General features: G+C 41.4%; 1 protein-coding gene across 1 annotated transcript; it reads right to left on the reverse strand.

Moving 5' to 3' along the window:
* Positions 1 to 983: 983 nt before the first annotated feature.
* On the reverse strand, positions 984 to 11,159 carry LOC109896466 (nuclear factor 7, brain). The gene is made up of 8 exons (XM_020490730.2): positions 11,080 to 11,159; positions 10,628 to 10,675; positions 8,049 to 8,188; positions 7,585 to 7,683; positions 5,801 to 6,082; positions 5,340 to 5,468; positions 2,857 to 2,962; positions 984 to 2,573 (listed from the first exon to the last, which is right to left on the reverse strand). The coding sequence occupies exons 2-8, from the start codon at positions 10,665 to 10,667 to the stop codon at positions 2,041 to 2,043; spliced, it is 1,329 nt and encodes a 442-aa protein (XP_020346319.1). The 5' UTR covers positions 10,668 to 10,675; positions 11,080 to 11,159; the 3' UTR covers positions 984 to 2,040.
* Positions 11,160 to 13,886: the final 2,727 nt, after the last annotated feature.

Here is a 13,886-nt window from a genome sequence, read left to right on the forward strand (position 1 = left end):
CGGCCTCAGCAGAAGTCAGGGCATTCATTCATACTTCTAGCGCTTTGCGGAGCAGTGCCGAGCTGTTGTCAAGGAAGTGAGTTTGTTTTCTACAGGATGTACCGCCCTATACAGAGCCCTCCGCAATGTTACAAAATGTAGAAGGCGCATGCGATTGTGGCACGGAGCTCGATGTGGCCTATGTCTGCCTCTGGAGGCTCCGCAATTGCATCACACCCTCCATATGGAGCCTCTGAACACATTTTCGGATCAAGCATAAATTGGTTTTTAGTCTAGGCCTCCGCAATGGATTAATCAGTGGTTCTCAATCCTGGTCCTGGGACCGACCCAATAGGGGGCACATTTTAGTTTTTGCCCTAGCACTACACACCTGAATCAAATCAAAGCCTTTTGAGTTGATCATTTGAATAAGCTGTGTAGTATTAGGGCAAAAACAAAAATGTGCCCCCCTTTGGGTCCCAGAAGCAGGTTTGAGAACCAGTGGATTAGTTCACTGAGATGGGCGCAAATAAAAATATATTTCTCCCTGATAGACTAAAACAATCTTGGTTTACCAACAGCCTAATGACTAAACAATCAACCAGTCGACTAATTAAGGTCCACCCTACTTGAGTCAGAGAGAAAATGTGATGCACACAAATAAATCCATGTTTTGTATACAAAAATATTCATACTTGGTGACAATTTTGTATTTGCAGATTATGCCAGTGCATTATAAAGTTAATAAATATAGACATACATATTTATATAGGTAGATACACAGTAATATATAGGTTGATTTAAACAGTAGTGGGAAAAGTACTCAAATGTCATACTTGAGTAAAAGTAAAGATACCTTAATAGAAAATGACTCAAGTAAAAGATACCCAGTAAAATACTAGAGTTAAAGTCTGAAATTATTTGGTTTAAAATATACTTAAGTATCAAAAGTTGAAGTATTAATAATTTAAAATTCCTTATATTATGCAAATCAGACAGCACAATTTTTATTAGATTTTTTATTTACGGATAGCCGGGGGCACACTCCAACACTCAGACATTCATTTACAAATGAAGCATTTGTGTTTAGTGAGTCCACCAGATCAGAGGCAGTAGGGATGACCAGGGATGTTCTTTTGATAAGTGTGTGAATTGGACCATATTCCTGTCAAAATGTAACAAGTACTTTTGAGTGTCAGGGAAAATGTCTGGAGTAAAAAGTATAGTATTTTATTTATTAACGTAGTGAAGTAAAAGTAAATGTCAAAAAAATAAATAGCAAAGTAAAGTACAGATACCCCAAAAAACAACTTAAGTAGTACTTTAAAGTATATTTACTTAAGTACTTCACACCACTGGATTTAAAATAACTAGTTCTCCTCATTGTACATTTTCCATCTTCCATTTAGCTAGCTGTTTTAGTGTCATAATGCAATTTATATACATACAGTATTTTACAAAAAGGTTATAAAAATGTGGAGCTGTTCAAACATTTGACAAGTTAGATTTAAACATCAAATGTGCGTGTTAACAGACATTTTTTATTCGAGTGTGAAGTTCCTTCCTTTTTGATTCTATCCATTCAGTTATTTCAGATCTATAAAGGGGCCATCCAGAAGTGTCTAGGCCAAGGCTAGGGATTGATGTGGAACAGGGCCCATGCACAACCCAAGTCGGTGATGGTCAGTGTCAACTGCTTCTCCTACTGTTTTCTCTTCTTCTATGCACTTCCTTGATTAATTCATGTTATTGATTGGCCGGGCAATTAGTTTGATGCTGACAGAGAGAGTGAGAGAGAGCGAGAGAGAGGAGGGAAAGTAATAATTTAGGAGAAAACCCTTGAGGGAGAAAGTTGTTGAAGTAAGTTTCTGCAGACGGTGCAGTTCGGACAGAATGTCACTGGAGCAAGCTGCTCATTACACACACACGTGCGCCTAGACGCACATGATGACACACCTGGTTTTCCATGTCCAAATCAGACAGTGATTGAAAGGCAAAGGAAAATAAGCTAACAGAGCTGATGTTTGGGGAGAACCTACAAACCAAAGGAACCTGATGTCTTCAAAACGTAGAGACCTTATGCGGCGAGATGACGGTGATGAGTGTGCGCCCGTCCAGTGGGGAAAACACCGGGTACAGCTTCTCCTTGAAGGTGTCTGTAAATGTATAGATGTGTGACTTGGTCTCCGCGTTGTAGAAGGAAATCTGTCCTTCCTCATAGTCTAGATAGATCCCCATCCGGCGGGCCACCAGACCCAGGGGCAGAGGCATCTCAGGCTTGGTGCAGGCATAGAATTGGTGGGTGCTGCGCCACAGGGTCCAATAGCCCATCTGGGGGCTCATGGGGAAGCGGCCGTGGCGTTTGGCGCCCGCCGTGGTCAGGCCCACCCGCCAGTAGCCGTTGTTGGCTATTTCGACCTCCCAGTAGTGGCGTCCAGAGGCGTATCCCTCCCAGCCCAACACGCCAGGCCAGGCGTCAAAGCGCTGGGGACTAAAGGGCAGGTTGGACTCGGATATGCCCTCCTGGACCTTTCGGTGGTCGTCGGAGAGCTGAAGCCATGAGTGGTTGGTCATGGGGTCAAGGGTCACGTCAGCTTTAGGGAGGAGAGAGTTGGTTGAGTTGGTAGCTTTCTGAAATGTGCCGCACATTTTTTACTTTCATAATTTTAAATGACATCGTCATCTGTTTTTTATTATATTCTACTTTTCTATGCTAGTAGCTATTACCATTATGTAAGCTGTAGTTCAAGGTTTGGGAAAAATGTTTGGAAAATGCTTTATATTGAATATTCTATTCATTCTTATTTTCTGTGCTTTTTAATTTTTTTCAATTAATATGTTAAACTAAAGTACATGTCCAAATAGGAGGATAGTTACCTGATGCACTGACCATCCAGTTCCACACCGAGTTAGGGATGTATCTTGCAGTGCCTGCCTTCCAGGTGCGTTGCTTGGCTGACAGCCACAGATGAGCAATAACACCCTGAAAATAGGAACACAATTGGCATGAAGAGTTTCATTTTCACCTCTATTTTTTACTGTGACTTGAAATGTACTGATCAAAGTGACAGACCAGATCAACAGATTCAAATGTATACATGTTCCGGTCAACCCTGACCAACAAGGCAGATCACACCTACAGAATACACGATGCTGATACAGAGGAAAAGTAGGACGTAAATGACATGCTAGACTGGCAGTTCTCTCGACATTATGTTTTAGTGCACTATATCAAATGACCTGGGGTCTTATCACAACAAGGCGAAGGTACGGCGGTCGTGAAGTTTAGACAAGACAACGGTCAAATCATTCACTGTATGGGTGATGAGACAGATAGGGCTGTATGGAGTTTGGTTTTGGGATGGCTGTCTTGTGATGTTCATTTAAAATGTTTTGTATTGTAACATATCCCAATATTATTACTAGATATTGAATTGGAAAAAAACAACACTTTGATATGGTGGTTTAAATGTCATTTAAAAAAATACCTCTTATCTAATCCATCATGATCTTGCCAAAGAACTTTACTTTTGCTCCTAATTTCCTGTGGACCAGGTAGGTAGCTAATCAGTTCTATGTGATAAGCCCTACAGATTCTGGTGGAGCATTGATCTGTGTCATGCTTCCACCACAAACCTTGTCACTATTTGCACACCTCTAACACTCTGTAGCCCACCCAGTTATGATTTTACAGCTTTATTAGTGGAGCGGTATATCACTGGTTATGTAAGCTGCTTTCATAACACTTTAGGTAAGTAGGTGGGTAGAAATCAAATCAAGCTTTATTTATACAGCACATTTCAGACATCGAATGTCTTTACACTAAAAAATAAATAAACAATGAAAATAAAAGTGGAAATATTTACAACACAAACATATTTTTTAGCTTTGCTTTTCCTTAGGATGTGGTTTTTAGTTGTTCCGTTTGTCATTTTGTTCCTTTAAATCTTAAGATCTCTTAACTATGTCCACAGTTCCAGCCCCCCTCGGGTTCTCTGGCAGGCTATTCCAGAGGCTGGAGGCAAAATAACTAAAGGCTGCCTCTCCATACCTCTGTCACACCCTGATTTGTTTCACCTGTTTTTGTGCTTGTTTCCAACTCCCTCCAGGTGTCGCCCATTTGCCCCATTATCCCATGTGTATTATACCTGTCTTCTGTTTGTCTGCTGCCAGTTCGTCTTGTCTCGCCAAGCCTACCAGCGTTTGACCTTACCTCATTTTCTTGTTTTCCCAGTTTTGACCATTTTGCCTGCCCTGACCCTGCCTGCCATTCTGTACCTTGTGACACTGCTCTGGATTAATGACCTCTGCCTGCCCTGACCCTGCCTGCCGTTCTGTACATTGTGACACTGCCCTGGATTAATGACCTCTGCCTGCCCTGACCCTGCCTGCTATTCTGTACCTTGTGACACTGCCCTGGATTAATGACCTCTGCCTGCCCTGACCCTGCCTGCTATTCTGTACCTTGTGACCTGTTGTTTGTCTGCCCCCTGTTTTTGTAATAAACCTGTGTTACTTCGAACTGTCTGCATCTGGGTCTTATCCTGAGGTCTGATACCCTTGGTTCTAGGCTTTGGGATAGTTAAAAGGCCAGTGCCAGACGACCTGAGGGACATACTGGGTACATTACTTAAAAGCATGTCTGACATGTATTGGGGTACACAATCGTAGATTGATTTAAAAACCAATAGAATAATTTAAATTATTCTATTGGTTTTTAAATCATTCTAAAACTCACAGCCAGTCAGATTTTAAAACCGGTGTAATGTGTGCTCTGTCTGGTCTTGGTCAGTACCCGTGCTGCAGCATTCTGTATGTTTTGTAGTTGACCAATGGCTTTCTTGGGTAGATCAGACAGGAGAGCATCACAGTATTTAAGCCTGCTTGTAATAAAAGCATGGATGAGTCTCTCTGTCTCAGCCTGAGAGAGAAAAGGCCGCACCTTGGCAATGTACTTCAGGTGGTAAAAAGCTGTTTTGGTCACATTCCTAATGTGTGACTCGAAATTTAGTACAGAATCTAAAATAACACCTAGGTTTTTAACCTGGTTGAGGTATGCATATTTGAGCATGTATAGACTATATAATTGTATTGCTGATCCTCAATCAACAGAAATGTGAATGTTTAAGAGGGAACATTGCTAACTAATTATAATGGATTCAGGTGAGGGTACGACTTCAGAAAACAAAACGCTGTAAACAAAACATCAAGAGTTGTGTTATGTTTAATGAGAAGACCACTAATAAACTATTCAACTATGAAACTAATAAACTAGTTCTCCAATATATAATGTTGACCTCTTTTTTTCCCCCTTCTTTTGTTGTTGTGTGCGCCTGCGTGAGTCGGTGTCTGGAGCTCACCTTGCAGTCCTCCTTTAGCAGTGACCAGGTAATGAACTCCAGTAAGGGCAGGAGGTTGACCAGTCTCTTCTTCCTCAGGCCCAGCAGACGCAGAACCTTGCCGAGCTCATCGCTTTGCACCCCACAGCTCTGTGGTAGACACAGACACGTGGACGTTAATACCAAGTCATCTCTATGGGTCTCCTATTGGGCTCCCGAGTGGTGCAGCGGTCTAAGGCACTACATTTCAGTGCAAGAGGCATGACTACAGACATCCTGGTTCGATGTAGGCCGTCATTGTAAATAAGAATTTGTTCTTAACTGTCTTGCCTGGTGAAATAAATGTAAAAAATAAATTACACTTTTTTTACACCTTATGCTAAGTGTTCAGTTTTTGCTAGAAAATTTCCTCCATTTCTTTTCTCAGTGGTGTTCCTTTAACTCTTTATATACATTTGTGTCCTTGACCCCTGATCTCTCACCTCTGAGGCGCTCTGCAGCTCCTTGGCCCATTCCATGATCCTCTGCTGCACTTCCTCGTTAGGATCCTCCTCTCCATCCCTGTTTTCTTCCTCCTCCTCCACCTTCTCACTTCTCTCCTGCACCCAGGGGCTTTTCTTCAACTCCTTGTCGACACTTGTGAGCTCATTGGCCCACAGGAGAATGAGTTTCCTGCTCTCCTCCAGACTGCGTTCTGTTCTTGGGTCTTTCAGTTCCTCAGGGGTCTCTCCTTTACTGGTGCCTTCCCTTGCATCACTGCCACTCTGCAACAACACAAAACAGCAACAAGGTCAATATCATGCTGTACATTCTCAATAGCATGTATAGCTATGTCATGTCAACCATCTCACTATTGTCGTAGCAATACTGTGTTGTCCATTGATAGTACAGCATGTGATTGTGCGTGTAATGTAGCTTGATTCACAAAGAAAATAGGCACAAGGCGAACATCTAGCCATGAGTTACAAAACTAGATCAAATAAATGCATAATGGGATGGTTGAGTGTTTTTTTCGTTTAAGTAACCCTGTTCCCACCTGGCAGTTATACGCCAGAGGCCAGCTCAGCACTCCCGACCCCGCCTTACCTCCAACCCCCACCTGGCCCAATTGTAAAAGTCCACTGTCCATGTTATCCTGTAACCTCCCCTCCCACCCTGGAGGGGTATCTGCCTAAGTTACATAGTTTGACTATAACCCTGTTTGTTCCAGCTCAGCCCCACGGGGCATTGGGATGGGTTAACAGAGCTGTAAAGGCTGATAAGAACCCCTGTATGAGTACCCTCCTTACCCATCACCTCATTTAACTGTCATCTGTCTTGCTTAGCAACGCGTATCCAATATCGGTGAACCAACACTTGCACTTGACTTCCTCCCTTCCCCTTCTAGCTCTGACTTTGCTGATAGCTACTTTATTGAGGAATAATTTATTTTATATCCCTGTGATATGTGGTTGTCCCACCTAGCTATCTTAAGATGAATGCACTAACTAAGTCACTCTGGATAAGTGTGTCTGCTAAATGACTAACATGTCAAATGTAAAGGTAATAAACAAGCTAAGTTTGTCCCGCTAAGAATAATTTGGTTATGAGAATCAATACTTTTTCTTCTAAGTATTAAACGGTCCAACTGTCAACATGTTGACTAACTAGAGGACAGTCAACCCAGGTGTTCAAGCTATAATAACATGGTGATCAACCCAAATGGGTCATTTCACCCTGTTTTACTCAAGAGACAGTTCTAAAGTCCCTTTGGGGACAACAAACCCCCTTTTTTTAAATATATATATTTTTGTATTCCTTTCTCTGTAAAGTCACTAAATTAAATGTTGCATAAATTTTGTGAACAATCCCTGACAGACAGACAGGCCTTATTCACGATCTAGGCTTCATTCAACACCTGTCTCATAGTTCCCCAATGATTGACGCCATCCCCACTAAACCAGGCCTACTGTTTCTCCTTCATCGCACTTCACTGTGCATTTACTTGTCCTTTGCCCTCACAATCCATAATTCCAGAGGCATTTTGCAATACAAAATATGGGTCAAATTAATACTACCGCTAATAGTATCGTTAATACAATCGCCAAAAATATCGCTAAAACTATCGTACTAACGTTGGAATTCAATGTGCATCCCTGGTCTGTCGGGGCTATTGTTTCCTCATCCTCTTACCACATCCCTCTCCCCTTGTTCTTTCTATAAATGTATGTCTCCCCTGTCCCCCACTCTCTTTCTCGCTCTCTTTCCCTCACAGGGGTCTACTAACCTTACAGACTTCGGCCACCTGCTCCTTCCAGTGGTTGATGAAGCGGACACACTCCTGCAGGCTGCGCAAGTTCTTCAGGCCGTTTTGACGACGATGTTGCTACAAGAGACACATATATACAGGATGAGCAGGCAAATGTAGAAAACCAGTACAAACAAGCACCTACAGGTAGAAGAGTACACAAATGAATAGAACGACTTATAAATAGACTGGATGCTCCCGAGTGGCGCAGTGGTCTAAGGCACTGCGTCTCAGTGCTGGAGGCATCACTACAGACACCCTGGTTCGAATCCAGGCTGTATCACAACCGGCTGTGATTGGGAGTCCCATAGGGCAGCGCTCAATTGTCCCAGCGTCGTCCGGGGTAGGCCGTAAATAAGAATTTGTTCTTAACTGACTTGCCTGGTTAAATAAACAAATCAAATGTGATGCTGTGAGTGGATGGAGGTTTGTGTGTAATTTACCCGTAAACGGCATGTGGAGGGGGCGCAGCTCTTGGAGGGGCTGGTAGGGGCTGAGCTGTGGGCCTGGAGGTCTTCTTCAGGAAGGTTCCATCGCACCGCCCCGATGGAGTGACTCTGGGTAGAGCTCTCCAACTTCAGCTCTGGAGGGGAAACCGTGATAAAATGAGATTAGAGGGGTGGGGATACATTTCAGAGTTAATTTCAAGTGGGGGGATTCATGGGGGGGGGGATTAAAACATTTTCGGATTAAAACATCGTGAACCGACCGTTTTATGTACAGACCTGTGAATGGTATGAATGATTAGGAGTCAAATTACTGACCTAGTTCATTAGAGTAAAAGTCTCTGGTCTTCCCTACACTGGCAGTGCTATATAGTACACAGAAAGTAGTAGATAGATAGTAGTGTTCTAAAATGGATTGATCTATGCTTGTTTTTAATGATTGCCTCACTATTGGAAGGTTGGAATGTGTTCTGATAAAGATTGAATGTCAGTTTGGAATCAATTCTATTTCTGTGTTTGGCCTGGTATGGTTCTCAATCAGAGGTAGCTGTCGATCATTGTCTCTGATTGAGAATCACACTTAGGTAGCCTGTTTTCCCCATTTTGGTTGTGGGTGATTGTTTTCTGTGTCTTCCACACAGAACTGTTTCGTTTTCATTTTGTGTAGTGTTCAGTTTTAATTAAAAGTATGACAAACATTTACCACGCTGCATTTTGATCCTCTTCTCCAGATGAAAATCGTTACAAATGATGCCAATTTAGCAATTTTGTTGCTAGATTTAGCAACTTTTCAGACTACCCTGGCAACCTTTTTTTCAAACAGCACCATAGCAAGAAATTTAGCTACTTTTAAAAATGGATTTTGAACTTTTAGCAACTTTTGAAACGTGACTCAAATGCTAAAATTCATGCATTTTCCTTCTAAATGACACAACTATTTTCTCTGTCACAATCAGTAACAACACGTGCCATGCTGCAAAAGTGCATTGTGAGTGACGTCAGCAGCAGGTGCTCAGCTCATGCACAGGCAGCAGCAGGCCAGCAGCAATTTCAGCAAATTGCAAATCATTGTTGGCTGACTGCAGCAGAGGTACGGTTCGATGAACCAAACCCAATGAATATAGTTGGTCACGAATGTTTGATCTTGAACAGAACTTACATCAATCAATATGTCTCCATCAAAATTGTACAGAAAAGAGTGGGAGTCTGTACCTGAACAAATGTCAAATCATATGAGTAACATTATTGTGTATTCTATGTAATGACATCACAACATCATTTAGCAACAAGTCAACCTGCCTCTAGCAACTTACCCTGAAAATTAGTTGGCAACACTGCTCAACTGGCAGCTTCATTAAATAGTACCCTCAAAACACCAGTCTCAATGTCAACAGGGAAGTGGCTGGCCTTCTAGGCAGAACACTTTTTTCCAATCTTCCTCAGTCCAGTGTCTGTGTTCTTTTGCCTATCTTAAACTTGTTTTTAATCAGACAGTCTGGGATATGTTTTTTTCTTTGCAAGTCTGCCTAGAAGGCCAGCATCCCGGAGTCGCCTCTTCACTGTTGACGTCGAGACTGGTGTTTAATTTAATGAAGCTGCCAGTTGAGGACTTGCGAGGTGTCTGTTTCTCAAACTAGACACTCTAATGTACTTGTCCTTTTCCTCAGTTGTGCACCGGGGCCTCCCACTCTTTCTATTCTGGTTGGAGCAAGTTTGTTCTGTTCTGTGAAGGGAGTAGTACACAGCGTTGTACAAGATCTTCAGTTTCTTGGCAATTTCTCACATGGAATAGCCTTTGATTTCTCAGAACAAGAAATCGAGTTTCAGAACAAAGGTCTTTGTCTCTGGCCATTTTGACCCTGTAATCGAACCCACAGATGCTGATGATCTAGATACTCAATTAGTCTAAAGAAGGACAGTTTTATTGCTTCTTTAATCAGGACAACAGTTTTCAGCTGTGCTAACATCCTTACAAAGGGGTTTTCTAAAAGGGAGGATGGATGCATGGAGCCCCAGACCGAGAGTGATTGACCGTCATCTTGAACTTCTTCCATTTTCTAATAATTACACCAACAGTTGTTGCCTTCTCACCAAGCTGCTTGCCTATTGTTCTGTAGCCCATCCCAGCCTTGTGCAGGTCTACAATTTTATCCCTGATATCCTTACACAGCTGTCTGGTCTTGGCCATTGTGGAGAGGTTGGAGTGTGTGGACAGGCGTCTTTTATACAGGTAACGAGTTCAAACAGATGCAGGTAATGAGAACAGGAGGGCTTCTTAAAGAAAAACTAACAGGTCTGTGAGAGCCGGAATTCTTTCTGGTTGGTAGGTGATCAAATAGTTATGTCATGCAATAAAATCCAAATGAATTACTTAAAAATCATAATGTGATTTTCAGGATTTTTGTTTTTCACAGTTGAAGTGTACCTATGATAAAAATTCAAGACCTCTACATGCTTTGTAAGTAGGAAACACTGCCGATTTGGCAGGTTATCAAATACTTGTTCTCCCCACTGTGTATGTATATATATATATATATATATATATATCTCAGTAAGGAAAGGGGACAAATACTTACTCGACACCTTCAGAATGCTCTTCATTTCGAAAGTTGCCATCCTTAATCCTGCATGAACATAAATTGACTCCTTACAAAATATTCCATATGACAGTTGAGGCCACCAAAGATTTAACTTATTTATCCATATCCACGTTGAATTGTACAAAATGGCAAATTTGACGGTCACACGTCAAATACGCTTAACTTAAAACTGAAAGTCTACTACCAAGCTTTGAATATACATTGAAATGAAATACACATACACAAAATTCTAAATGCAGAACTAAAAACAATGACAGGTGACATTGTTGAATCTATGAAAAAAAAACTTCAGTAGATAAGGAAATATCATAAATATAATCTTTATCACAATTAAAACGAAACATGACAATGGGTTTATCATTATATTAGATCAAATGACAAAGAATAACACATTTAAGATAAAAATTAAAAAGAAACCAAAATCCTACCCTATGTGTGAAGATCGGTCTGGTGCGTGTTCTTGGTAGTTTGTACAGCAAACCCTCCCAAGTCAGCTGTTTTTGTTACAGTGCTTGCAGTTTGATCTTTGGACTTTTTTATGGTCCTTGGCACTGAGATGGAGGGGGGGACTTTTCTGCAAGGATATAAAGTATAATCAGTCTACCTTCCTAGCAATCACTGTTGGCTTTACCAAAGAGAGAGCGCGAGATATTATAGCGATAAGGGGTCACGAAGGTCACATGTTGATGTGACGCGGATTCACCATCTTTGATGCCATTTTAGTGGATCAATCATTAGCAACTCTACACTTATGCCTGTACAGAACAGTATCCCAATTTTCATGTCTAAATTAAAACCTCTTGAGGCTAGGGGGCAGTATTTTGATGTTTGGATGAAAACATGCCCAAAGTAAACTGCCTATTTCTCAGGCACAGAAAATAGAATATGCATATAATTGGCAGATTCGGATAGAAAACACTCTAAAGTCTCAAACTATCAAAATATTGTCTGAGTATAGCAGAACTGATATTGCAGGCCGAAAACCTGCGCCCGCGCCTGAAGCGAGACCTTTTCTTTCTCTTTTCTATTGAAAAGGCTACCGTCCGGTTGAAATATTATCGATTATTTATTGTAAAAACTGAAAACGTTTGACATGTTTCTACGAACTTTATGCGTACTATTTGGAATTTTCATCTGCCCTTCGTGACCGCACGAGCCTGTGGATTTCTGAACAAAACGCACCAACCAAATGGAGGTTTTTGGATATAAAGAGAATCTTTATCAAACAAAGCAAACATTCATTGTGTAACTGGGAGTCTCGTGAGTGCAAACATATGAAGATCAAAGGTAACGATTAATTTGATTGCTTTTCTGACTTTCGTGACCAATCTACTTTGCTGCTAGCTGTTTGTAATAATCGCATGGTTTGCTTTCACCGTAAAGCCTTTTTTAAATCTGACACGCCAGGTGGATTAACAAGTTAAGTTGTGTTTTGGTATATTGCACTTGTGATTATGAAAATGTAATATTTTTAGTGATTTAGTTTGAATTTGGCACTCTGCAATTCACCGGATGTTGATGAAAATGATTCCGCTAAAGGGATCTGTGCGCCAAGAGGTTTTAAAGGATTGTATTTTGTATGAATCTCTGCTCTATCCCTAACATAGTTTCATTTAGTGATGGCATATACATTTAGGATTTGAGTCATATTCTGGTATTGGAAAAGAGGGTCCCTTATCTTGTGTACACTCATACTTGATTCTCCCATGATGTGGCTGCTTTCTCCATTCAGCCATCCATTTCAGTGACAGTAATACGGTTGGTTAGAAACGAGGGAGAGCCACACAAACAAACACTCCTGCCAGCTCACACATTAATAGGCTTATCACAGGCCATTCATTTAGACCTTACACGCATCTTTACATCATCGGTACCGCATTGTGACGCAAACTATAAGCTACCTATGATAGAGTAAGGTTTAATGTTGCTTTATGATGGGTATCTCTCTGTTGAATAAACAATCATATAACTGCCACATTGGCATTTCCTGATCTGAACTGCTAAATAATTGCCCTACTGTTACTAAGACCTAAAGGCAATAGGGAGCATACATTTGAAATAATATGGTTCACAGTTGAGAATTAGCTTTGGCTCTTCGCATCATACTGACCAATCATCACACACCTGAATATTTTACTGTTGCCAGGCGAAGTGTCAGGAATAGGCCAGAAATTGATCAAGGTCTTGTGGATATGTTTTTACATAAGTGAAAATTGTCTGTGTGTGTGTGTGTCTGTGTGTGTGTGTGTGTGTGTGAGCGCATAGCCGTGGGAAGGACTAGGAAAGACACTACTTTAAAAAATAAGATTTTTCAGGGGGTGCTGCAGCAGCGTCAGCACCCAGCGGGCGGCTCTGTGTGTGTGTGTGAGATCTATCCATCTGAGAGAGCGGCAGTGCGTGTCGCTCATACGTCAATGGAATTAAGGTCATTATTATCCTAATTATCTCCAGAGTCCAATGTTCCAACTGAGACCAACGGTCACCTCCACTTCAGGAGAAAAACTCAGTCCCCATTCAAAAAAAGTCATTATGACAGTATTCACACCCCTTTAGTTTCCACATTTAGCTGTGTTACAGCCCACATTTTTTAGATTGACTACCCAATCTCTGTACCCCACACATACAGGTAATTGTAAGGTCCCTTAATTGAGTCATGAATTTCAAGCACAGATTCAACCAAAGATCAGGGTGTGAAAAGGAAGCCTGCACAGAATAAAACATATTCCAAAACATGCATCCTGTTTGCAACAAGGCACTAAAGTAATACTGCAAAAAAATGTGGCAAAGAAATTAACTTTTTCTCCAGAATACAAAGCGTTGTGTTTGGGGAAAACCCAACACATCACTGATTACTATTTATTCTCAAGCATAGTGGTGGATGCATCACGTTATGGGTATGTTTGTCATCGGCAAGGACTAGTTTTGGCAGGGGGGAGAAACGTAATACAGCTAAGGACACGCAAAATCCTGGAGGAAAACCTGGTTCAGTCTTCTTTCCAACAGACACTGGGAGATTCACCTGTGTGGCTCAGTTGGTAGAGCATGGCACTTGCAATGCCAGGGTTGTGGGTTTGAGCCCCACTGGGGACCAGTACAGGAAAAAAATCATGAAAATATATCCAATCACTACTGTAAGTTGCTCTGGATAAGTGTCTACTAAATCACAAGAAAATTAATATCAGGACAATAACTTAAAACACATCAGTTGCTTACCAAAACTTGATTGAATGTTCCT

This window comes from Oncorhynchus kisutch, linkage group LG9 (genome assembly GCF_002021735.2).
Source record: "Oncorhynchus kisutch isolate 150728-3 linkage group LG9, Okis_V2, whole genome shotgun sequence".
Taxonomy (NCBI): domain Eukaryota; kingdom Metazoa; phylum Chordata; class Actinopteri; order Salmoniformes; family Salmonidae; genus Oncorhynchus; species Oncorhynchus kisutch.

What these genes read in the sequence shown, in the direction of transcription:
- LOC109896466 (XM_020490730.2), bottom strand. Translation starts at nt 10,667, where the DNA reads ATGGCAACTTTCGAAATGAAGAGCATTCTGAAGGTGTCGA. An exon ending in CCTCCACATGCCGTTTACGG is followed by an intron (nt 7,684 to 8,048) that starts GTAAATTACACA and finishes TGTCTCTTGTAG; the next exon opens with CAACATCGTCGTCAAAACGG. An exon ending in TGCTAAAGGAGGACTGCAAG is followed by an intron (nt 2,963 to 5,339) that starts GTGAGCTCCAGA and finishes TCCTATTTTCAG; the next exon opens with GGTGTTATTGCTCATCTGTG.